This window comes from Astatotilapia calliptera, chromosome 10, assembly GCF_964374335.1.
Source record: "Astatotilapia calliptera chromosome 10, fAstCal68.1, whole genome shotgun sequence".
Taxonomy (NCBI): Eukaryota; Metazoa; Chordata; class Actinopteri; order Cichliformes; family Cichlidae; genus Astatotilapia; species Astatotilapia calliptera.
Genome location: NC_137431.1, coordinates 10,009,728 through 10,036,233, shown reverse-complemented (window position 1 = coordinate 10,036,233; position 26,506 = coordinate 10,009,728). Strand labels below are relative to the sequence as shown.

The window sequence follows — 26,506 nt, the reverse complement described above, 5'->3', positions numbered from 1 at the left end:
TTAAATTCTGTTGTCTGACAGAACAAGCCTCAAACTCTGCATTAGCTACTGTGGAGACCGGGTAATGGGAAGACCAATTAAACAAAGCCAGTATTTCACAAAATATGTGTTTGTGTGACTTTGCAGAGCCACACAAATGTTATAGATTATAGAGTTTTAAAAGCATTTTTAATACGCAGTGTATCTCCCTGCTTTGGCATGCTGGTGCCAGCTAATGGAACGCTTTTTGTCAACAAACCTCTTAACATTATAGACCATCACATCAATTTTTATTCACTTTTATGACTTTATTTCAGTTGCTGTAGAGCAGTCAATGATCACGGCTGCCTCTGCAGTTTGTATGATTTGTCCCCCTCACAGTTAAAAAGACAAGAGAAGCCAAACATCACTTTCATTTATTTATTATATATCTTATTTATTTTCTCCGTAAGACAGTCGAAAACGTAAGTTCTAGCGACTTAAACACTACACACTTGACTTGTTTGTATGCACACGACAGAGAAGACCTTTTAACTCAGATATTTTAATGTGCTCATACACCATGGAACAGATGAAAGTTGTGAGATTGTCATGTCGGTAAACAAACACAGTGCCACTACATTCGGGTCATTACTCTGTGACATTTAGAGGTGGAATATATGAAACACCACTGAATTGGTCAATAAATGGAAAAAAAAAAAATCAGGCATTCCCGTGACATTTGATGGAGATCAGCTATCAAATACTGGGGGTTAAAACGTAAATATTATTTATGGCGAAATATAGCTGTTGATTTGAAAAGTACATAGTGAACTTTTCACATCCTTAGTGTTAAAGTACAAATCAAAAAATCCATTGTAGCAGCTGCTGTTATACACCCACTGTGACAACATGTTTGATGATGTCAGTGTTTGATGGAACGTGTTAATGAAAAAGTTAATGAGATGTAATGACTCCTCAGCTCCTGTCTGTGAAAGTAAATATGGAAGCTTCAGTTTAGAAACACAGTATATTGTAGAGCAAATAAAAACCTGACACTAATCAGCTTTCTTTTTTTTTCCAGGTACTGTAATCACATTATATTTTGTGTGTTCCACCAATCATATTTACAAATTGATGCAGAGGCATAATTTACAGTTTAAATTGCAGTGGAAATTATTATTTTAGTGACAGACGAAAACCATTACTTATTTTCCAACATAATTCCCCAAGATTTCTCTCTGTCATCAGCTGTCATTATTTTAATCAAAAGAAGTATGATAATCAACAATTCCCTGTTTTTCTCTTTTTTTATTTTAGAGAAACTGTGATAAGCCAGTATTGCTTTACTGCTGTTGTATGACACAGTGCCTATTAACTTTTAAAGGTTGCTCATTTGTAGTTGATATTGCTGTTTTTGGTAACTCAGGGGTTACCAACCTTTATCCCAAACATACTGTTGGTTAAAAAAGAAATATATGTGTATATGAAATAAACATTATCATCATTCCTTTCCTTTAGGGTCTCGTCTTCGCCAGGAAGACTTCCCTCCCCGCATTGTGGAACACCCTTCTGACCTCATTGTGTCCAAGGGGGAGCCAGCCACTCTCAACTGTAAGGCAGAGGGTCGTCCACCGCCTACGGTGGAATGGTACAAAGACGGGGAGCGTGTTGAGACAAACAGGGAAAATCCCCGTTCCCACCGTATGCTGCTTCCCAGTGGGTCCCTCTTCTTCCTGCGCATCGTTCATGGACGACGGAGCAAGCCAGACGATGGCATCTATGTTTGCGTGGCCCGAAACTATCTGGGGGAGGCCAAAAGCCGGAACGCGTCTCTAGAAGTAGCACGTAAGTTTGACTTTTCATTGTGCCCCTCTAGGCACAAAGGTAATAACATGGTCAAAGAAATCTCAATGTCGCATGAAAAAAAAAGGGAAATAAATGAATATGGAGCATGGATGAGGGTGGTAACCTTTTGTGGGGTATATGAAAATATGAAAATGTGCTAATATTGCATAAAAAAGTAGAGGTTAAATTAAGCAAACAATGTGGAGCTGTTGTGCTACCGTATATGTCATCTGATGTCATCTGTCACGGTGCACGCAAGATCACATAACCTTTCCGCTGAACCTACAAGTGTGTGTTAATTTACCCAGCCGTGTGCATAACGTGTGTGCGCATATGTGTGTGAATATGTTTCCTGACTGCTAGTGAGACCTGTTTGGATGACCTGTTTGAGTAATGTATGGGCAAAGCTGTGAATCGCTCCAGGGAGGGAGAGCAAAAGGAGGCAGGATTTTAACCCAGCGAACTCCCTTTCAGTGTTTGGATTTGGAAAGACGCAGCCAGCTCCCAGCCAGTTCTCTCCCTGTGTGGGAGAAAGGCGCTCTGGGCTATTCACATTTCCATTATGTGCTAAACTGAGCTGATTTCTTGCCATGAACAAGATGCACACACGCTCGGACGCACATGCATGCACACAAAAACACCCACACCGTCTCCCCTGCTCTGTGTTTATCATTAGCACAGATGGGGAATTCCATGCAAACAATATATTGCAATTTGGTTTTAAAATAATAATTAAAAAAAATATTCACCCACCCATGGCATTCTGTTATATTTGCTTTTTAATTCCAAAATAGGTGAATATAAGACATGAACCTAATGACTTGACTATGATGTACTACAATTACATTACTACAGTTAAAACAAGAACATGTCAGAGTCAGAATTATGGCACTGTTGTGGCTTCAGCTGATTTGTCACCCTTGGCTTTATGGGCAAGTCACAGAAAAGGAAGGGAAAAAAACTGAGATAAGAACCATGAAGCTAATTGTAGCTCAAGACATTATCTGAAATCTCTGTGCCTTCTTTTTGTGCACCACATGATCTCTTTGCCTTATTGCTGTATTCAGTCCCTGTTGTCTTGTGTTTCTGTTGTCTTCTTTTACTGATGATACCTCGTCTTTGTTTCAAGGCAGTGAACTGTCCTGGAAGTGCTGAGGCTTACGCAGATGCTGGCAATGTAATAGGACATACAAATCGAGCCATAAGAACGAGTGTGTGTCTGTGTGTCTGTGTGTATGTGTGCGTCAGAGGATACAACATTGGCTTCCCCATACAAAACGAGACATTGTGGTGTCGGGTATTATAGCTGGTATTATCTAGCATCCCTGTCTCACTGTAATCGGAATTTACACTGCACTTTGTATCACATTTACACTGCACTTCTTGAGCTGTACAGTTGTCTTTGAAGATAGTGAATAATTCTTTCTCATAAAGAAACCAGAGACCCAAAACTGTCGTTATAATGTCAAGAGACACATCTTCTGGCGGCTTCACTGATTCCCTTGACTGAATAGATGCCTACTTTATGAGCACAGTGACTGTGTCAGAGTGATTTTGTGGGGATTTTCTGGTTCTCCCTAAACACAATAAAGCTCATTTGTATGTTGTAGCTCAAACCGGCATTCTGAATTCATTTTCTGAGTTAATTCTCACATTCTTTGTCACTGTTAAAGCTGCAGCTACTTATAAATTGTTTCTTGGTTTTTTTTTTCGTGAGAAACCTATGTTATGTGTAGCAACCATACATATGTTGTAAATGTGACTTACCCAAAATAGAGTAGCAACACCTAAATATTAGAAAATATAGAAATGTCTTCCTCAGCATGGCTCAGCAAAGCTTTAATATTCTTTGAAAGGCATGTTTTGTTGCACATCATAGGATACATTCTTGAATCCACACCAATCGGTTTATATTTTTTGTATTCAAAGCACCATCGTAATCATTTTGAGGACATTTTGAAGGATCAGTGTTGGCTCTGAGGAGTACACCTCATGAGTACACTTCGTATTTCTAGATAGAGCCATACATATTTGGAGAATGACACTTTTTTGTGTGTATTTTTCTTTCTACACCACCTTAGTTAATTTAAATCACACAAGCGAGATGTGATTTGAGTATAAACTTATGGCAGTAATTCAATGGATTTACCAAAAGTAAATGAAATGACTGCCTGAATTCTACAACCCATGGACATCACGAAATGTTGTTTCTGCTCTCTAAGTCCTTCACTGCCACCACCTTTAGTTCCTGTTTTTTGTGGGCCTTTCTGCCTTCAATTTATTTTTCTTTAATAAAAGAAAAGTAACAAGGCCATTGAAGAGTTTCCCATTCCGTTGCCTTGAGAAACTCTTAGGTTGCTTTTGCTGCGCTCTGATTAATTATATATTTGCACTGTGAAGTCCTGTCTGATCAGTTTTGCAGCATTTGGCTGAGTCTGAGCAGAGAAGTAGCACTAGCATAGCCTGCTAGTGCTGCTGCTTTAAGCAGTCACATCATCAATAACCACTCGGTTCCACAGGCAGCCATACATGCCATAACATTACTTCAACCATGTTTGACAGATGATGTGGTATGCTTTGGATCACAAACTGTTTCTCTCCTTCGCCATACTTTTCACTCCTCATAATTGTCGAACAAGTCAAGCTTGGTTTCATATGTCCAAAGATTTTTTCTTTTTTTTTTTTTCAAAATGTTCCACATTTTTTCTGGCAACGTCAATTGACCAATATTTACATTTATGTAGACGACTTTGACAGTGATGCACCTACCCCCACAAGATGACTTGACTTGGTTAGATGCTACTTTTTGGTGTTGCTGTTCTTGTCAGTGCATTTGTTCTTTTTTAGCAGTGTATCAGATGTTCAATTTCCCAATTCTAACTTTATTATTTTGATTTCCACCCTAATAATTGCCTTCACATGAATCAATCTTCATTGATGTCCACTGCAGTGGTGTACAGAAGCAAAACTAAAAACAAAAAATAAATGGTCCAAATACTCATTAATCTATTTGTACAGCTCAGTATATCTTGTCTATTATAAGGAAGCCCAGGATAGGATCCACATATTTTCAGTATGTATTATATTTATAGTAACTGCCTTGTGTACATAGTGTTAAGGGATCATTTTTGTTTTCCACAGCCTTTCTTACATAAAGGACAGTACATGCCGGGCAGATTTTAGTCTTCTCTGTGTAATTCAGAATATCATGGTTACAGGGATGCATAATCACATGACTCCTCCAGGGACTGCAGGTTCCTGCCAGTATTGCTGCAGCCAAAGTTGTCATGCAATGCTCCGGGTGGGAGCAAACGGGTATACGAAAGTGCTGTGGGGATGATCTGACAGTGAGTCTAGCTCTAGAATGGTCTTTAGGAGTCCACACACATCCTCAGATTTTCTAATGGGCTGTAGCATTGTATCTTAACCAGTGGCTCAGAAAATGTAGCTAACTAGAGGGGTGCTGCTCCCTTGGGTACATTTGTGCTATACAAGCTCAATTTTGGTGGTTCGTCATGCATTTTGTGAGCTTGAGTCTGAGTGAAATTTGAAGAGACATTATTCATTCCGTGTGATGCAAAACACTTCAGCTGTTTAAGATGGCAGCAAAGCTTAAAATATGTAAATTATGCAGATATGCCAGACAAACGTACAGCTGACAGCCTGGCATCAACAAATGATGTACCTCACAACATTTGTTTGTCATATAAATTAGCCAGTCCATACTAAAACATCTATTTGCACACATATTTTCTTTCTCCCCTTATGCCTTAACAGGGCTCATGTTAAAGAATTAATAGTAACAGTGCAAATTTAAACCACAGGTTTTTTTGTTGTTGTTGAGAATCATCTAAAAGGACAGACAAAATGTTAGTTTTTCTTGAAATCTGAAGAAATTATTGTGCATAACTCACCATTTCTTTATTTCCTCCATTATTTGATTTGTTATTCACTTAACACATTGGCATATTTTAAAGTCTTTGCCTTTAACTTGCTTCTTGTGCCTAATCATCTAGCTTCAGGCTGACTTCAATACAACTGTGATGTCTAGAGGGACAGTATTAACATATTTTCATACCATCTGCATGGTTATTCCTTCCTTGTTAAATCTTTTAGCGCACTGTGGATATTTTCCAGCACCGTGGTTTTTCAGAGGAAATGTTTTACATTTACATTGACTCTTAGCTGAGCGAGACTGAACTAACCCTGAATAAGTAGAAGTGGAAAAAAATGAAGGCTAGAAAGCATAAATTTTATCCTGTGGACAATGGGAGCATATTTATTTTCTAAGCTGATGGACTATAGCAAGGCACGAAACAGAAGAATTTTCAGCCTTCTCGAGATTCTATTTCCTGACCGTCTTATTTGGTGTATATATGACACAAATGATAACATCAGCTATTTCAAAGGGAAAAAAATACCTGTTTATTATTAGAATGTCATGTATTTTTTTCTTGATAAACAAGACCCATTGTGTTTTTGCTACTGTTGCAACATGTCACCTGGATCTCACATCCAAGTATGTAATTTTAATAATCGACAGGCACCTGCTGTCAGTGTGTACAATCACACTTGGCCAACCACTGAGGCAGCTTTTTTACATATTCACTCTGTTAAGTCAGACATTACAGCTGAGCGCTACTTCTGAGCAACGTGAACAAACAACTGTGCAACCTCCAGGCCACCAGTGGACTGGCACTAATCATCAGAGTGAGTGGCTGTTGATGGAATTAGAACAGCTTCCTCAAACTATTAAGAGAAGGGACAGAAAGACATGAACGGTGATGTTTTGAAGGGAGTTGTGGGCGGAGAGGCGGCAGATGCGAGGGTATTCATTAGCACCAAACTCAAGAACAAGACGAGTCCCCTTCTGTTCAACTGTGCTAGGAGAATTAGATGTATAGTCACTCAGCCAGACAATCATCAATTAAATCCTCACAGTCCCAGACAACTAGTGAACTAAGCAGAAACAATGCTAGATAAATCTAGTGCTAGATTTTTATTTTTTATTTTTTTTTACCATAGATCCCTATGGTAATCGTTTTTGCTGAAATATTGAACACAAAATTTTGGAATTTTAGTATAATAGAAGAGTAAATTCATTTACTGACAGTTTGATTTCAGACTGAAATCTGCGAGGTGGGACATGTGAAAAAGTCTTGAGCTGCCCATAACGTCTTTAAATTTTGCCTGGAAAATGGGAAAATAGGTGCAGTGATTCATTGAAACATGTTCAAACATAAATGGAAATAAAGTATATAAGTTAAAAGTTAAAAGTTTGTACAATTCTTGAAAGTCAGTATTTGGTAAGACTTTCTTTGTTCTTTAGCACTATCTGAATTCTTTTTGATTGTTGGATTTCTTGCAATTTCTTCAAGTAGTTTTCAGGAATCGTTCATCAGGCATCTTTTATCTAAAGCTTTTTTTTTGTTTGCTTTTGTTCTGTTCTCCACCATAGAACCAAGTTCGCCAGAGCTTCTCTTTACATGTTGTACTGCCATTTTTGGGAGCATTACAAGTTGCTGTATGTCAATACAACCGTTCTATCCCAAATGTAATAATATGTATGCATTAAGTCCATAGTAAGTACATAAATTGCAAAAAAGGGCAATAAACTACAAAAAAAGGAAATAGTTTTTGCTTTTTAAACATATTTCTAGTTAGAGAAATTTCAGAGGCATATACTTAAAAACTGTAAATACAAAAAAAGTTGCAGAAAATAGTTTCCAACCACAGGAAAATAATTTTGAATGTCTTCATAGTTTTATTTTTTAGATACACCAATTTTTGTATACTGCAGGAAAAACGGAAATAAATATTATATTGCAAATTTGCAAAAAAACAAAAAAACAGCATGTGCATCAAAATAAACTATTTCCAACAGTGCAATTTGAGTTCTAAGTGTCCCAGAAACTATACAGAAAAGCATAAACTCAAACATGACAGACATGGCAGACATGTTTGTTCATGCTGAAGTCTATGCCAACGTACGAAGTGCTATGAACAGCTGATCGGATCGGCAAAAGCATGTTTCTGGAATATTTTTGTTGCTGCAAGTGCTCTTTGTGCAATTTTTGCAAAACCATATGTGGAAGGAAACCGAGGACAAGCTGAATGCATAAGATGTAAGTACAACTCCTCCGGTTTCCTATGCAAAATACATTTTTGCGGTAACTTATATGGTTGCAATTCTACTGGGATTTAAAAATAGTTCAGCAAAGCGGGGAGTTCTGCTCCAATAGGCCTTAAAGGGTTGAGATGGTCCCACTCTGCTTCAATATTGTTGACATTTGGCCAATGGGGAGGCCAAGCTATGACTGATAATGTTCCACTGTGTGATTTTCTTTCTAGGTGTGCTTTTTGGAAGTGTGTTTGGAATCATTGCCAAGCTGAAAAATAAAGCAGTTGACAATCGATTTACAGGTGATATACATGCAGCCCCAAATCATGACAGAGCCTCCTCCGGGTTTAACGGGTTTCCTGACCTTCTCTGCACATTTGGATGAGGCTTTGGACCAGAATTTGATTCCTTCAGTCTCCTTCTTGTTTATTTGGCATACCATAGACTTTTCTCAGTGAACAGTAGATAGATCAGAATAAATATCAGATCCATCTCGTGGGTCCTATGTCAGGTCTTTGATGGAGTTATTCAATTCATTAAAAAAAAATGAATAAATACTGTGCACCATGCCAAGACAGGCCAAGTTTTCAAATAATAGCTCTTTAGGAATCATCCTGTTGGTGCAAAAATATTATTTTCTACCCATTCTCTAAAATTATTGCACACCACATGTTAAGTGGTCTTTTATGTGTTGACAGAACATTCCTCTGAATATGGTCTAGTACAAGAACTGTATAAAAAAATGTCCAAAAGAAGCCCAGAAAATATTACCTATTGCTTTAGTCCAATTTAAATAATTAAATAAATAAAATAAATAAAAAATGTGTTGCTCCTTGGAAACCATATATAAAGAAGAGCACTAAAAAAAAGTTCAGCAACCAATTATGTTCAACATGTACAGTATGGGCAATATATTCAGTTTGCAGCCATATAGCTGTGCTGTGATCTATATCATCACTCACTGCTTTCTTGTCATTGTCTTCTCCTCAGTGATGCGCATTACCCTGAGCAACATGGGCTACTGGTTGGTATAATGTACTGTGAGAGTCAAAGCAATGCTTTCTCCAGGCATGAAAATATCTTCTTTCACAAAGTTCATCTCATAGAAGGCATAATTTATCTACATCACCATATTTATGCTTTACATTTGGTATATATCATATGGGGAGGTTTTCTTCAGAAAGCTGTTTGGGTTTAGAGTTTTGCTGTGAACAGTCATTACTATTTTAAGGTACTTACCTGTAGTTAGGACTGATGGTGTGAGTCTGAAAACGTAGTAAATCACTCAAGGTTTAGTAGCCGTTCTATTAGGAGACATTTTGTGGTGCTTCAAAAAGTGGCAACTTGCCATTAATCATGCATTTCACTGTTTTGAAAACACCCAGGGTTAGTGTCTGCCTGCCAGCCCTGTGTGTTTCTAGGCAGACTGTCAATGTTTTGTATGAGTAGATAGGTTGGCCACATTGTACAATCTGTTTCCAGTTCACCAGCCCTTGTGTATCTTTCCTCTGTTTACCCTGCTTTTGTTAAGCCAGTATAGGGTTTTGAACCCAGCTGATAAGAAGTGAGCTTTCTCAGGTTTTCACCAAATTGAATCATTAGCATTATTAATACATGCCGTCATACTTTAGCAGGTTACATTTGTCGTGCACATTTGGGCCAAATCGATGCAGCATTGCAGTATTATGTGTGGTTATTCAACATTTTTTTCACAATTAAGTTGGTTGTATCTAATGCGAGCAGATGTAAAAAAATAATTCAAAACTGTGCAAGCGTATATTTCTTTAATACCTCTTAGAGGTGATTGCACAAAAAAAGGGATGCTTCTCCACGTGCATTTATGATCCCAATCACACTGATTCTTTTTTTTCTCTCCATAGGGCCATTTTGGTGTTGCTAAGCAGCCTGTAATCAGCCATCAGTTTCTTGTATGTCAGTGAGCTACATACAGTATAATTTACAGTAGCTATATTAGTATTAGTAGTATAGCATCAAAAACAGAAACCTTGAAGTGAAAGAGAGAAACAAGCCCCCAAATAGCCCTAAATGAAATCATATAATTTCCAAATGAAAAACGAACAAAGACCATGGTGCATTGTTAACACAGCTGAATCACAGCTGGTATATTCTGATTTTCCACCTGTTAGGTAGTTAGGCTTTTTTCTAAAATAATGAGATTATAGTTATTCACATTACAAACTGTTCCAAACATGTACTCACTTTAGACAATAAGCTACAGAGGGAGCCTACCATGTCGTCTGTTGGTGTTTAACTATCCAGTCTTTTCCACAGCACTTAAAATGTGGCTTACATTTGTAGATCATTGTGAAGCTCAGACAGGGAAAATGGTATCAAGACTCCACATGCAAATATAACCTGATCACACTCATGTGGGCATTAGTATGCATGGGAAGCTTTTTGAATGTGATAATTATCAAATCCTTGAAGATGATGTGAATAATATGTATTCGAGTAGCTTTCAGGTTATGGTACGTGGATTCGTAAGGTGGCTTTATTTCTATTCAAGTTGTTTAGTATGTGTGTGGAGATCTTTTTTTTGTTTTGTTTGCTGTTGTTTTTAATCATGTAAAATGATGCCATCATTTTATGACAAATGTTCCTCTAGGCATGGTGCATGCTCTTATATTTGATTTTTTTCTGTTCATCAAAAATGGATACTACACATGTCTATAAGTTTTCAGTAATCTTAGTTATTTTTTCTTCATTTCTGCTGTTGAACTTGCATTTGGAAAGGTCAAGCTCTTGGATTGTCAAAGTATAGAAAAGCTGAAAGGCTCAGCATTGAACTTTTTCCTATCGGAGGTCACTTATTGAAAACATATCATATATACACAAAAATAGCTAAATAACTTTTTTAAAAATTATTAAAGAAATTCATTCTATCCAGTGCTTCAAAACTATATTTACTTCTGAATGAGAGTCTAGTCACATTTTATGGAATAGGTGTTGAATTCAAAGAAGACTGAATTAATCTGTACTGTATATATAGTCATATCTCCTATGACTGTAGAATCCCAAATGAACGTGTTAGAATCTGTTGGATATGTTTCTCGATTTGTTTTGGGGTCTTAATAGTAGTGTAGGAGAATACTTTTGTTTCTTCCAGGTAATAAAAATACAAACCACATATTTATTTTCCTGTCTTTTCAGGCAGTTTTATGTTAAAAGTATTTATAAACTGCAGATATAGAGGTGGCCAGGGCAAGGAAGTAGAACTAATTTATGGATTTTTTTTAAAATTTTTTTTTTTTGGCTGAAGACAGTGAGTGAAGGGGCTAGCATCTGGTGCTAACTGGACCATGTTCACTCCTTGGAGGTCTGTGCATTATGAGGTTCGGTAAGTTAGCTAAGGGCTAGCATCTGGTGTTAATTGGACCATGCAAACACCTTTAAGAGCTCTGGTGCACTTTCTTACAGTTGGTTGGAAGAAACATATGCCTGGCGTGAAGAAGCACACTAGCTTGATTTGCTGTGTTCAAGCTTGTTTCAACTTTCTAATTTATGATGAGAATCATTTGTATGTAAGTGGAAATTCAAGATATAACATCTTACATTCCCCTCTCCATGTCTCTGTCTTAATTATACATCAAAATTTGTTTCCCCATATACATCCTGTCTTTTTACCTTATTTTATATATTTTACCCGAGTGTCATATTTAAAATGCTTGTAAGTGGTTATGTTTTTCCTTTAATATAATGACAACATTTAATAAGAATGGAAATGTACTTAAATATCTCACTGAATTTCACTGAATAAATGTTTATTTAAATAAGCACTATTTTATTTTACTTACAATAACACACTAACTTGCTAATACAACTGTTCCCCCTTCACAAAGCACTTTTAATGTTATCCAGCAAAACGATGACTAAAGTTTGTTTGTTTGTTTGTTTTAGAAAGAATTCTGAGTTACATAAGTCAGTGATAAACAAGGTTGCTTGTCAAACAGATGCTAACTATTAAATTATGAAATCTGGTTACTTTTCATGGTCAGTTGATCTTTACCCTCTTGGGATTTTATCATCCTGCATTTACGGATGCGTCATCACGTTTGGGACTATTTTTCACATTCTTTCAGAAGGAAAACAACACTAACTCTGTCTGATAAAAACAAGCACTCTAAAAGACTCCAGGGAGTAGTGCTTGGCAAAGGCATTTAATATTCTAATAGTAGAAAATATCATCAATAGTTACAAGTCTGACAGATTATAAACAGACTTATTTTATTCACAAGTTGAAAGTGTCTGGATTTATAATGTCCCAGTAACTATAGAATTCATCCTAATGAAAGCAGCAGTCAGTGTCATCCTTTCATTTAAGCGATTGTGTTTACTGAGTCAGTGGCTAGGTCATATTGGGTCAAGCTACTCACATGCACCTGTCACAACCTGTGACTGGGGATTGTTGTTATGAATAAACCAAATATTGCTATCTACCTGAGGAGTCCTGCACACATATTGAAAATCTTCTTTCAAAATTGTGCTGAGGGTTGCAGCTTCCAGCTACAGATTTCTCATCCAGCGAGGAAAGATATGTGTTTACTATCAAAGTACCCTTCAACTTTAATGCCTAAGTTGAGGACTGTGTGGTAAGAATTATTATTTATTTATTTTTAGACCATTAAATAACATACATGTAACAGTATTTGTCAGAAGAATTCAGCCATGCATACATTTTATATTCAACACGTTTGTGTTGAGCTTGCAAAGACCAGCTACAAAATCCATTTTCAATATGACGGATCACAAAATGATTCATTACATACCACCGTCTACTTTTCAAGGTATTATATTGTGATGCCAAACACAGTACATTACTGGCTATAATTTAATGCAGTCGTGTTCCAACATTTGAATTTGAAATATGGCTATACATCTCCTTTTAGATGAGTTGGCGCTGGCTTGAGCTACTCCATTAGCAGACCTTGAATGGGGCCTTCACACTATTACAGATATAGCTGTAACTTATTGCCTCTGTCATCTGTAGAAGCTGCTGCTGGGTGTAGCCTTCTGTTTTCAGAAAGCGACATCCAGCCTTGTTTTATGACAAATATATAAAGCGGCATGACGCTATTAGGACGGGTAATGGATTATATTCAGAAATTAAATTAAGAATTTAATTTTCTTTTTAAAGTAAAAAGAAATCAGTAATTTAAAGTGACCCCTAGCATGATAATGTGTTCACACTGTATTTGTGTGTTTGCGTGTGGGATTGGGTGTCTTTACTCATGTGTGATTGTGTGTGCATCTGAGTGTGACAAAGCAAAGGCGTGTGTCTCTCAGCAAAATGATAATGCTTCATAATTGTTGCACTGCAGTTATTGATGTACAATATATGCATGTTCTCGATGTGGGTTAGAGGGCATATTTAGGCAGATTGCCCTAATGCAAAAAAGAAAAAAAATCCCCCGTGGACTATAACACATGCAGTTTTATTAAAACGTATTATCATCATTCTTTTCGTGGTATATTAACCATCGCTGGAAGCCAGTGAATGTGTTGAAATATCTGCTGTTTCACTGTGTAATACTGCTAACTTAAGTGTGCCTATCCACTCCCTTCTTCAGTCTGGCTGGGGTGATGAGAGTGAGGAACATCACCAACCAGCCAGAGGGTCTCTGTAGTTGGTTTATTATTCATGTTGTCTACCCAACATTCTACCCAATCTAGGCCAAAGCGCTATTATAACTGCTAAGTGTCACATGCAAGACTTCCGTTTGCCCATTCATTCACTCCCATTGCATCAGTCTATGCTGAAGTCCATCCACCCAATACTCTGATTCACAAAATGTTGAGAGTGCTAGGACCAGAGCAGCAATAAAATGACATCAGGCTTTCACAGTACACACCTGAATGAGTAAAGAGGAATGGGAATATCCGGAAGCTTCATTAATTCATGAAACCTGCTGGATGTAGTATTTTTCTTTTATCTAACCCTGAAACTCACGAGCATCTGTCTGCTCGTGCTTTTACCTGGCTAAGGTGATTTCATAAATAAATGCTTTCTACAAGACAAAGTGGGCTGACAGAATGTTTCCTGTCACTACCTTTTATATCAGCAAATCCATAAAGTGCTGCACCCCTGTGTGTCTTAATTTATTCTCAACTGCTGTAAAGGGTGTAATTGCAACAAGGCACCAAATAACATTACATCCCATCTGACATGTGTCTGTTTGTGTAACGTAAGTGATACTTACACTTGGTGTGGTAAGATGGTAGACTCAGGACTAGTGTTTCAGGGGTCTAAGTAGGGATGGGTACCGGTGTCCGGTGCCATGATGGCACCGGTTCTGACATAAACGGTAGTAACCAGACCGAAAAGCAGCCACATTTCGGTGCTTTATTTCGGTGCTTTTTTTTCCTGAGCTGTGATACACTTTAGATTCTAGCCAATCATTTTACGTTTCCGAGGATAGTAGGCGGGGCCAGGTACGTACGTTCTGTTAGAGCAGAGCTACAGATTAAAAATGTCCAAGGCGAAGCGGTCAAAAGTCTGGCTGTACTTCACAGCAAAATATGCAAACTCAGCAGCCTGCAACAAGTGCTTTAAGCTGATACTGTGATACTGTCAAAGGAGGTAACACCTCAAATCCGATGAAACACCTGGCGATGCATAGCGTTTTTTTTAAAAGCCGAGAAATGCGCCGTATTTGATAGCTTGCTGCGAGACCTCACACCGAGCACATCTACTGCGGGTGGGTTGCCTGTTATGCAACATCCCCCAAAAACACGAAGAGGAGAGTCCTGGCCCCTAGCCCTGCCAGTGTAGCAGAAATGATGACGGATGATGGTGGCAGCAGCAGCCGTTCTTCTCTGCGTGAGTAGCTAATTTACGTTGAGTAGGCTAACCACGTTATTACATTAATGCATGTAAGGTGAACTAGCAAACACCATCATAGCTACATGCGGCTGTCTTCTTGTTTGATGGCAGATACTCCCTTCACCCTGGCTAAAAAGGCTAAAATGACCAAAGAAAAAGTGGAAAACAGTTAAACATGAGAGGTTTTTGGACAAAGTTTGTGTTTTTTTCCCATTGTTTAAGCACTGCTTCCAGCCAAGAGTGATACCATATATGCCCCATAGCTGCAGAAAAGGCTAACATTGTTATCTTTTTACAAAAAACAGCTGAACATGAGAGGTTTTTGGACCAATTTTGTGTTCTCCATTCTTTAAGCACCGGTTTGAGCACCGTTTGAGCACCGGCACCGTTTCAAAAGTACCGATTTGGCACCGGTATCGGATAAAACCTAAACGATACCCATCCCTAGGTCTAAGTGGGATTTCTGATAATCAAGACGGCTACTAACCGTCTCATACCGTGTTGTTGGTTTATACTTTACAGATTTTTATTTCCTTTAAACCAAATGCTCTATTTAGTTCTTCATTCAGTTACATAACCCTGCTTTTTCTGATTTCATATTCTCTTCAACCTTGAAAGCTCACTTATCATTCCACTCTCTTTTATTACTTTCTCCTCTCCAGCGCCCAACACACACGTTTCCTATGTTGTTCTTTATTTGTATATGCCAGAGACCAGGTATACTATGATCCTTCAGATTCTTGATTATTCTTTTTATGTTGCATGTACAAAACAGATTTTCTAGGTTGTTGGATGAGTCAGGTACCTTTTACTTCATGGATTTGTCAATGCAGCTACTATATCTAAGGACTTTTAAGCCCTCTACTGCAGCTGTAAAAATCCCTTATCAGAGTGAAAAGTGATGGGAAACATGTCGTGAGCTACAGAGTCTTAATTCCATACTTAAAGTAGTTCACAATGAGGGATGCCACGCCGTGAAATTTCATTTTTGTAGAAGCGAAAGATTTCATTACCAAAGAGTCCTCAGAAAAACATTGTTCTTCTTCACTGTTTTTCCTGTTTGTCTCCCTCGACACTGGCTTGGCAGAAAAAAAATGCTTATGTGTACAATAGTAGTATTTTCATGGAAAGCACAACAATTTATTTCTTCTCGCTACGTTATCCTTGTCGTAACCATTTTTACGCCTCAGATAACTAATGGGAAAGAGCAAAATGTCACATGATAAATCTTATATTTAGAACAAATTCAAATATGCAATATGAGGGAGCTACAATGAGAATCACGAGTCATTACAAAATTAACATTTTGGTTAAGAGACAATAGGACTGTAGCACTGCAGAAGGCTGTTTTATAAAGTGTTCCTCTGTAAAGGATGTTGTTCCCATGGTTAGTTGGTTTGCTTGGTCTCTCATGCTCCAGTAGTTAATGTGTACTAGTCCATTGCTGCAGATGCTGTCCGCATGGGGACTGGAGCTGAGGAGTGACCAACAGAGCTCAACGTGGGGAGGGACGGACAGTGTGTTCCAGAACAGATGTTTCCAGCCTTTGTGCATTTGTCATTTCAGCTTTAATCTGGTCAGTGAAGGGCATAGATGCTGCATGGATGGGGACCCCAGCTGTCAGCACTCTTGAGAAGTCACCCACCCCTCCACCCCTCACCACAAATCCTAAATTCATTCGAACATTCAAGGTCCTCCTATTCAAATCCATACTCATGTACGCACGCAAAAGCAAACACCACACTTTGTAATTGGCTCAGAATTAGGGCACACGGACTATTGTTGAACCTGTGGAGATTATACATCATGCCTGAATCTGTGGAGATTATGCAGTGCTGGGATATTATGCCTCCATTTTCTCTGATTGCCTCTTTGTATTATTTCCCTTGGTTGTGCCGTAGTGAATCTTCTACTTATTTCATCCCTTTTTCTTCCCTAATATTGTACCACATTCTGTTTTTGGTTTTCACTCAGTTTTCCTCTGTTGTACACAGTCTATTCCCCTGCTTTCTACCATTCTCCTCTATTCACCCCTTACCCCTACACACACACACACACACACACACACACACAACCACCACCATCAACCATCAACACCACCACTCTCCACCCCCTTGCCTTACCCTCCTCCTCCGTGCCTCTCCTCCTTAGGGCCTCTGGCTGTCTCCCCACAAGTGATGTTCTCCTGGCCAGATGATGCATGCATACCTCTTGTGTCTTCTTGATGCTAACTCACGTAGACATTTGCACGGCATTGTGGGATTCTGCTCTCGGTCATATTTCATGTAATGATGAAAATGATGATGGTGATGAGGAATCAGGGAGAGGCGGGGATGGGGTTGGAGAGGGGGTGTGCTTCTATTTTTTGCCCTTGTCTTTTCTTCAGTATCAATCAGTGCATTGAGATTAGACAGTAGATAAATGGTGGTCACACAGAGTGAAGCATGGGTAATAAGTTTTGGTTTGAGTTTGGACGAGTTCCTTTTCACTTTCCATGCGATCATGAACAGCACTCAGTATTATACACAAAAAAGTAGGCTTCATCGCTGCTTGTGTTTAGCATCAGTTTAGAATTATAAACTCCGACTTTCATGGTTGCTAATCTCTGGGTCAGTCACTCTTCTGTTTTTTTGTTTGTTTGTTTGTTTGTTTTGTTCACTTCAAGGGCACCCATGATTGCTTGAACAGTGTGTTCTGAGAAAGAGACAGGAAGTGAAAATTATCCCTAATAGAATAACATTTTCCTTGCAAGTGTGCTAACGAACGGAAATGTGTTCTGAGCAAAAACTGAGTAAGAGGGAAACAGGGAGGATAAACATATTCAGTGAAGAGAGAGGGGAGGGAGGTGTCATTATTGGATGAGTCTGGGCCATGGCAGACTTTTGGCCCTCCTACAGTGTCTCATCTATGTGTATGTGCAGCACATTTGTGTGTGTTATAGAGTTAAAAAGATATGCTGGTGCTTGTGTGCACATTTTAGGGACTTGCTGCTATGCAAAGCTTTGTCAGTGGATATAGCATCTATGGAAGAGAGATTTCTTCACAGTCTACGCTACACCCTAATTAATCTGCTTAAACCTGCTAGGCCTGTCTCCAGCACTCTTACACATCAGAAAAGCCAGCTCTGAATCCAACCAGGATTTTCTCCATGGATGCCAGTGGAAAATCATTCCAGCTTCACCGCTGACAGCTTTCTGTCAGAATGTGCAGAAATGCATATAGAGTGGAGACAAACATACACATCATCATTTCCTATCATGAATATTGAATAGGGAAGCAGTTATCAAGAGGGGTCATGAAGTCCCTTAAAAGGTCTAGTTGTTGGTTTATATTGCCTACCTACAGCCAGTGCCTTTCAGATGACAAGCACTTCCATATCCAACAGATAAACCATTGTAAGGTCAGTGCTGTTCTATTGGGTTTGCCATAGGGTATAGCTGTGATCTGGATATGACAAAAACACCAATGACCAAATGGTGACAGTCTTTTTTATTTATTGCTGGAATAACTCCCCTGTAACATCTAATGAAATAAATTCAGATGGTACAGCCAAATGTTTTTTGGGTGTTTTTTTGCAAGCTGTTGTGACAAACTACTTCAATCCAACTTAGGTACCTAACTTCATTCATTTCTAATGAACAACACGCTTTTAAAGAGTGACACACTGAATATTGAATTGAAGTTAGAGATAAAGTTTCAGGCTTTTGGTAGCACTTAAGCAGATTATAGTGTGATGACTGCAGAATGAAGAAATCATCACAGCAAGCAAAAATGAAATGTTCAATATTTTCTTGGCAGTACCAACAAAATATAGACTAATGCTGGAGCGCGTGTGAGCCACAATGTTCCAAAAAATAGTAATGTCAAAGTATCTTACTGTATATTTTACAGTTTTGTACTGTCTTTCTAGAATATCATGAAATTTACATAAGTAGACTGTGATTTTACATGTCAAAGGTAGAGCTGGGCGATATGAGATTTTTTCATATCACGATATGTTTTTTTCATTTCAGGCGATAACGATATCTATCACGATATAAGCCAAATAACTATATTTGTAAGATTTAAATGTGCCGTTGCTCACAAGTAAAATGTGAAATAATCAGCAGCTTGTTTTGATTTAAATATTTATTTCCCATAATAAGTTCAACAGGGTAGATGTACTTAAGGAACATGAGACTTTTTCAGATAAATAAAGGCAAATATTGCAAACTACACAAAAGGCAGCCGCTAAAGCGTTTAAGTTTCAAAATAGAACAAACGAAACAGACTAAATTGTCAATTCCACTTAGAAACAAAATATTAATTCTAAAAATAAATCTTAGTTTGTTTTACAGAAGAACAGACAAAACTGACTAACTTTTGTCAATATCAAATAAACTGAGAACTAAAAGGAAATTCTCGATCTCTCCTTGTTGTATAGCTTAGCTTTTCAAACAGTTTTAACAGTTACTTTAGTCTGACAAAAGCCGAATGACGAATTAGCGCTTCCAGTCAGAGACTGAGGCTACGTCCACACGTACACGGGTATTTTTGAAAACGGAGATTTTCCGTTTTCGTTTTAAAAAATAATCCCGTCCACACATAAAGGCAGAAATGAAGGAAAACGCTGCTATGAACATGCCAAAGCAGCAGGTGGCGCTAGATTCCTAACCGTGCAGAAATGTTGGCCAATCAGAAGTCTAGAAGCCTCGGTGGGAAAAAGTAAACAAAGCTGCGGCATAGAAGCAGAACCGAGTCGTCTGTGTGGAGGGACAGTAACTGTGTGTATATGTAAGCATTTAAACACTGCAGAGAGTAGAATTAACAGTATTGTAGAAATTCATTTCACCGAAACAATAACGTGGCGCACAGTGTGACGCATGCACCAGTTTATTGTATTTCCAGACTTGCTTTCGGCACAATTTACAGTGCACGCTACTCTGTTTTTTGTCAGACTTGAAATAGCCGAAATACCTTCACACTACGGAACTTCTTTGGCTCTTCTGTTCGACAATCTCTCCGGCATTGGAACCATCATCTGTTTTCTCTTTGGTCACGCTCGGTTGATTTTTCTAGTCGGCACACTCATTTCCTCCATTACGCGCTGGCTCCATTACCCGCTGGCTGCTTCCCAAACAAACACACGTGCGGCTTGGCACTTGTGCTGTACATAACAAGTCACGCGACGTGACGCTGCGGCTGTGATTGGTTCGGCTCTGCGCTACCTAATTTGGATTGGCTGACCTTTTTTTTTTTTATTTTAAGAGGACAAGAGCGGCGAGGTCTATCGCGATAGCTTAATTTCTCTATCGAGTGAAAGTTATATCGCGATACATATCGTTATCGTTCTATCGCCCAGCTCTAGTCAAAGGTAAAATAACATAACATCACTGTAAATATAGTAAAACACAATTTACTTGTTTTTTAAATATATATTTTTTTGTACATGTGCATATCTAGATTGTTAAAATACATTCACAAATGTATCATGATTTCACAAATATCTGTCCGTTATTTGAAAGATCGAACTGTTGAATTCAAATGTAATGCTATGGAAAAGTATATAACATGATTCCTATAAGCTTGTGTTACATCACATAAGTATTATTATCATTGCTATTTAGGGCGATTGTGGCTGAGGAGTTGGCAGTTCGCCTTGTGATCAGAAGGTTGCTGGTTCGAGCCTAAGCTCGGACACTCTCGGTATTGTGTCCGTGGTCAAGACTCTTCACCTACCACCTACTAGTGATGGCCAGAGGGGCCGATGGTGTGATATGGCAGCCTCGCCTCTGTCCCAGGGCATGCAATCCATTATTATTTAAACCAACTGTTAACTGTATATTTCTGTACATTTGCGTATTATGATTCATATTGCCACATTTATTGATCTTGTTTATAGCTAATTTCATTGTTTGATCACATTAAAATGTTCCTAATTTAATGTCTAAAAGTACTTGGAAAAGGCAGAATCCCATGTACTGAAAATGACTGTATTTTCATGAGAAAGTTATTTTCTGTTATTTTACGGTCGTATTTTGCGCCCCAGCTGCTGGAATATTACCGTTTTTTTTATTTGTTTTTTTCCCTATTTATATGTAATTTCATTGTTTAATCACATTAACATGTTCCTAATTTAATGTTTAAAATCACTTGAAAAGGCAAGATCCCATGTAAAATTAGCGCAACAAACTGTATTGTCATTATTGGAAATAATCGTATTTTTATGAGGGAGTTATTTTCTGTTATTTTACGGTAGTATTTTGGCACCCCAGCTGCCGGAATATTACCATTTTTTTAAAGATGTTTTTTGTAACAGTGCAGAGCTTTAGCAGGCACAATATTTTGCTGAATATGTAACCTGGCTAGACAGATACTAGACCTAGCATGGTGCTGATATCATACTGAGTGTGTATATTTTCTTGTGGCTTGCCAGCTTATTATTTAGTTTGGGTGTCTAATGACTGGAAAGGCGTATGCATTGATGGTTTGGATCTTATTCCTTTGTATAGTGCCAAACACTACAGTATCCATGAGTGGTGCGTTGAGTCACAGGGATTCTTATTGTCAGCTCAGTTCTACCTTGTCTTAGAGTCCTGATGTGTTGCTCTGTCAACCAGGAGGTGATTTGGGGCCCAGTGGTGTTATTTCCAATTTTTTCGACTCATTTGCCTACTCATCCTGGGTGCTACCATGTCTGAGAGGAGCTTCCATGTTGTGGAGTGGAGGTAATTGGTAGTTTGAGACTATCATGCCCATTATATGATATATCATGATATATGTGGCAGTCTTTAAAAATTGCTCTGCCCTGTGTCAATCAGTCCTGGTGCATACCTGCTGTTAGCAGTCACTTTGCTGTGAGGTGATCATTGAGAGTTTAGCTGCTATTGAGAGATTACTCTGAATGGATCTTTGGAAAACTGATTCTACAGTCTAATTCTTCAGCCATGTAACCACAGCTGTGAGCCTTTAGTTGACAGTTTCTAGAACCTCAGTTATCTTGTTGTACCTCTTTTTCATCCAGAATGTGTCTCTTATGATTCCCTTCTGCAACTCAATCAATTAACATCCTCCAACTTTTTGGTTTCCCTGATTTTGTCTTTTCCTCTACCTGCATCTTGGATCTATATCTGTGATTTTAATTTATAAGTGATTTTAAGATTACTGTGGCAATGGTATGTATATATGACCTCAATGGTTTCAGTGATACTGGTAGTACAGATGATGCATTGACCAGTATTCGTATTCACAGACATTTTCTTAAATGGGCAATCAGTGTGCCATATTTTTCTATGGTTGGCTACCTTGAGTTTTGCCACAATATTCATCTTCACCACAGTACTGTAGATGCAATTGTCATTGCAGGTAGCTGGGAACCATCAAGTTTAGTTACACTGCTCGTCTACTTTGTGTACACTGTTTTTTCCTAGCATGTTTGGCTTATTATTTCCACACTGCTGACTATTGTTCCTGTGGTGTTACACGGGGAAAAGAAGGTTGGAAATAGCTGCGGTGAAGATGTTTTTCAAGATGAGGGCAGACCATAGGGTGGCATATAAGAGTAGAGGAAGGTGCACACAGGTGGACTGTATCCTGTGTAGACAGTGCAATCTAAAAAAGATGCAAGGGAGTGTCAGGGGAGAATGTAGCTAGGTACCATCAGATGGTAGTCAGTAGGATGAATTTGGAAATCAAGAAGAGGAAGGGAGGGAAGGGAGAGTCAAGGGTTAACTAGTGGAAGCTGAAGAAGGAAGAATATTGCACAGACTTCAGGAAGGCATTGAGACAGGCTTTGGGTAGTGGGGCAGAGTAGAGCTCTGATTTGACGAGAGAAACTGGCAAGAAGGTATTTCCTGTGTCTTTTGAAGAAAGAAAAGAGGATGAGAGAACTTAGTAGTGGAATGAGGCAATATAAGAGGAAGAGGTTAATAAAAAAAAAAGTACAATATGGGGAGGTGAGATACAGCAAAGAGAGAGGTGGCAAAGATGATAAAGATAGATTATAAAATGACTGGAAAGGGTGTGCAGCAGGTTAGCGTGATTAAGGATAGCAATAGAAATGTACCAAAAAGACAGTGCTGAGAGGGTGGAAGAAGAACTTTGAGAAAATGAATGAAGAAAATGAGAGTGAAAGGGTGATGGATGGATGAATGAATGGAGAAGTAAATCTAGAAGTGCAGTAAACTGGTAAGGAGGAAGTGAGGTCAGCTATGAAGAGGATGAAGAGTGGAAAGTTGATTATGACATACTTCTTGAGGTATGAAGATGCCAGTGAGACAGTGGACTTGGATTTTATCCAGACTGTTTAACACAGTCGTGGAGAATGTTGATGGAGAAGTATAGCAATGGTCAGAAAAAGTTGCACTGTCTTTATGGATCTAGAGATAACCCATGGAAGGGTGGCAAGTGAGGAACAGCTCTGAGCCCCTTCTTGTTTGCAATGGGATCATAGAGAAGATTAAGCAGGAGTTTCTGTGGACTACGATGTTCACAGACAATATTGTGATATGCAGTGAAAGTTGGGAATGAGTGGAAGAGTGCCTGGAGAGCTGGAGGTATGCTGTGGAGAGAAGAGGAATCAAATTCAGTCGAAGCAAGACAGAATATGTCATGAATGAGAGCGAGACAGGTGTAATGCTGGAGATGTATGGAGGAGAAGTGAAGACGGATGAGTTTAAATACCTTGAGTCAGTTGTTGAAAGGGGGTGCAGACATGGTGGACCAGATGGAGACAACTGTCAGGGGTGATTTATCAAAGAAGGATAGCAGTAAGAGTGAATGAGAAGGTGTACATGAAGGTAGTGGGACCTACTACCATGTACGGTTTTGAGACCATGGCACCAACAAAAAGACAGCAGGCTGAGGTGGAGGGGAGCAGAGCTGATGTTAAGACTTTCATAGACCGAAATGAGTACATCAGAGGGACAGCTCAAGTTTTTTAGAGTCAATGTTTAAGAGACAAGGTTGATTTTGTTTTGACATCCTCAAAGATTTATAGTGGGTTGTACGTTTATTCCACAGCTGCTCTAAATTACCAAAATCCTCTTTAATGGTTTTTGTAATAATTCATCCATTACTATGCCCAGATTGCATTCCTGAACAAAGAAAACCGTTTTTGTGGTTGGTGGTTCAGTGTTATGGTTGATTAATTTCTAGCTTCTCAGAAAAGTCCAGTATGCTGTTTTAAATTTGGCTACAAAAATGAAAACTAAATAATTTTCAGTTAATAAAAATAATGTTGTAGTTCTTAAGACATAGAGAGAGTAAGAGAGATAGGAATCGAAAGCAATCCTTGTATTCAAACCTAGGGTAGTTTGTCCAACTACTTTTGAGCCTCTGAAAATGGATGACTATGTGTAGTTTTCTTATGCATGGTTTTAGGAATGATGATGATAATTAAAAAGTTATGATATAAATAGTATGTTTACCTTCCATACAACAAAAAGTTGCAAGAGGAACAAACACTGCTTGTTTTGGTCTATATAGACACAAAAGCATTCATGAAATTAGGACTCTTTTTCACTTAAAAAAGGCACAAATGTTGGTAGGTGCAGTGGCAGATGCCTCATGACTATTGTTTTTAATAAGAGCCTGAAAAAAAGGATCCATGGGATTAAAATTGCTAATTTAAATTCCTTTGTCTGCTGGTTAATGCCGCTCACAGACAACTTGCCAGTTCCTCAGTTTGACTACTTCTGTCCAAACTGTAGATGATGCCAATGTAAGTCATGACACAAATTAGCAGAATTTATTTTCTTTTGAAGCAGAAAAAAATAGTCTACAGTTGAATTGACTGAAAAACAAAGCAAAAATCCTTTTAGTGGTGCAACTAAACACTGGTTTCACATTTGTGTCCACGTTTAAAGAGGCCATTCCTTTCCTCTGACAGCCTCAGTAAGTTTCAGATAACCTCAGATAACCAGCTTCTGTGCACAAGTTATTCCTTGAGCAGTCAAGCATAAGTATTTTTCAACATCAAATATGATTTTTCTTGTCTGTTTTGCATATTTCATTGAATTATTTTATATTGTATTAAGTATTTACAACATTAGATTTTTTTAGAAGACTGTTAATCACATTTTCCTTCCTTTCTTTCTTTTTAGTCACAGAACTACATAACTACAACTACTAGCTGACATTTTGGAATATTTGTGATCACTTTAGTTTTTTTCTCTTGAGCAAACATGACTCAGTGCAGTGAAAATCAAGAAAAGATAATCTTGTGAAAATGTCTTGACCTCGATAAACAACATTTGGCAAAATACTATCATCCACCTTTTAGTTTTCTGAAGATTTCTGTAGTATTGCACACATTGTAATAGTTATGATCTCAAGTTTGAATTTTATCACTTCTATGGAAGTGCAGATGTTCACACCAGGATCTTTATGCAGTGCAACTGCACACACAACACATTGTGAAGTTGTAGTGAGCAGTTAGGCAGTCATTTAAATGATTTTTTAATTGGACATAGGACAAATGCTGAAGTAGAACAATTCCAAAGCCACCCTTCTCCTTCTCCTTCTGTGTTAGCTCAATTAATCCCTGATTGGAGCTAATTACTTGTGTAACGTCTATTTGAAATAAGGCTGGATATAAAGTAGGCTGAAGACACTTGGCGATTTCTTCTTCACTCTTTAATGCAGTCTTCCTGCCAAACAAACCAAATATTTGATGACAGAGTGTCTAATTGCCTGCTTTCTATCTCACTCACTCTCTGCCTGTGATTAACAAGCATGGGCAGGTGTGTACTGTGCTGAAGTGTGCATGATTTAGATTTACATTCCCACACTATAGATTATACATTAACACTTTGATAGTCGTTCTCGATCACTAAATCATACTTGCTGTTTTCCAGCCATTAAAACGCTCTGGTCTGGCTTTACTTAGGCTATTAGAAGCTGTTAAGCGGGGTAAATAAACTGTGAGCTAATGACGAGAATGCATCTGCAACATCTGAACTCCACAGCACCACATTTAGCAGCACTTAATTAATCTTAATGGTTTCTGAAATAAGCCAGCCAAACAAATATCTTATCCATAAATTACTTTTCTCTGTGCCGTAACACATGTTACCACAAAGCACCCACTGGGGATGCTTATAAATTAATATATATGTGTGCAGCATATGTGCGCAGCCTGAAACCCTTACAGTGCAAACTGAGACACGTGTAGTCTTTCCTAGTAAAGAGTTGTTTACCACAATATTAGCTGCCTAAATCAACCTCGCTCCCATTTCCCCTTTCTCATCATTTTCATTCCCCTCTTAAATGTTTCTCTTCTCACACCATAATTCTCTGTCTGTCTTCTTACGAGGGACCAGAAAAGAGTTGGAGCCCGCACAAGTGCAGGCTCAGTTATTTGAAGGGATGCCATTTAAATTAGTGTTGAAGTTGAAGGAACAGTTTCAGTAAGTGGTGTTTGCAGGAGTATTTTTTTATTTATTTATTTGTTTGCATGTTTGTGTGTGTGTGCCGGGGTGTTTGTGTGTAGTGCCTGTCACAATGTTCTTATCACCTCCTCACACACCTGCTTCCATCGAAGACTGAGCCTCCCCTCTTCTCAAGCCTTCTCATCAAAGCCAGATCCAACCACAGTTGTCGCTTCCCTTTCCCTGCACGTGTTCCCCTCCCCCGTCTAGCTGGTTTGGCTTGTGTTCAGCAGCAGCCACTCCCCTTGTATTACTGCGTTGTCTAGGCAGTCAGACCTTGCTGGTATCATGCAATCCCCAAGAGGAAAATTCATGTGGCTCGGCGGATGC

At 38.5% G+C, this 26,506-nt stretch overlaps 1 protein-coding gene across 2 annotated transcripts in view; it reads left to right on the top strand.

Moving 5' to 3' along the window:
• LOC113030223 (roundabout homolog 2-like) overlaps positions 1-26,506 on the top strand; it is an 84,551-nt gene that overhangs the window by 2,348 nt on the left and 55,697 nt on the right. For both annotated transcript variants that reach the window (XM_026181436.2, XM_026181437.2), the window contains exon 2: positions 1,480-1,806. In XM_026181436.2, coding sequence (XP_026037221.1) covers positions 1,480-1,806 — 327 coding nt within the window. The remainder of the gene's footprint in view (positions 1-1,479; positions 1,807-26,506) is intronic.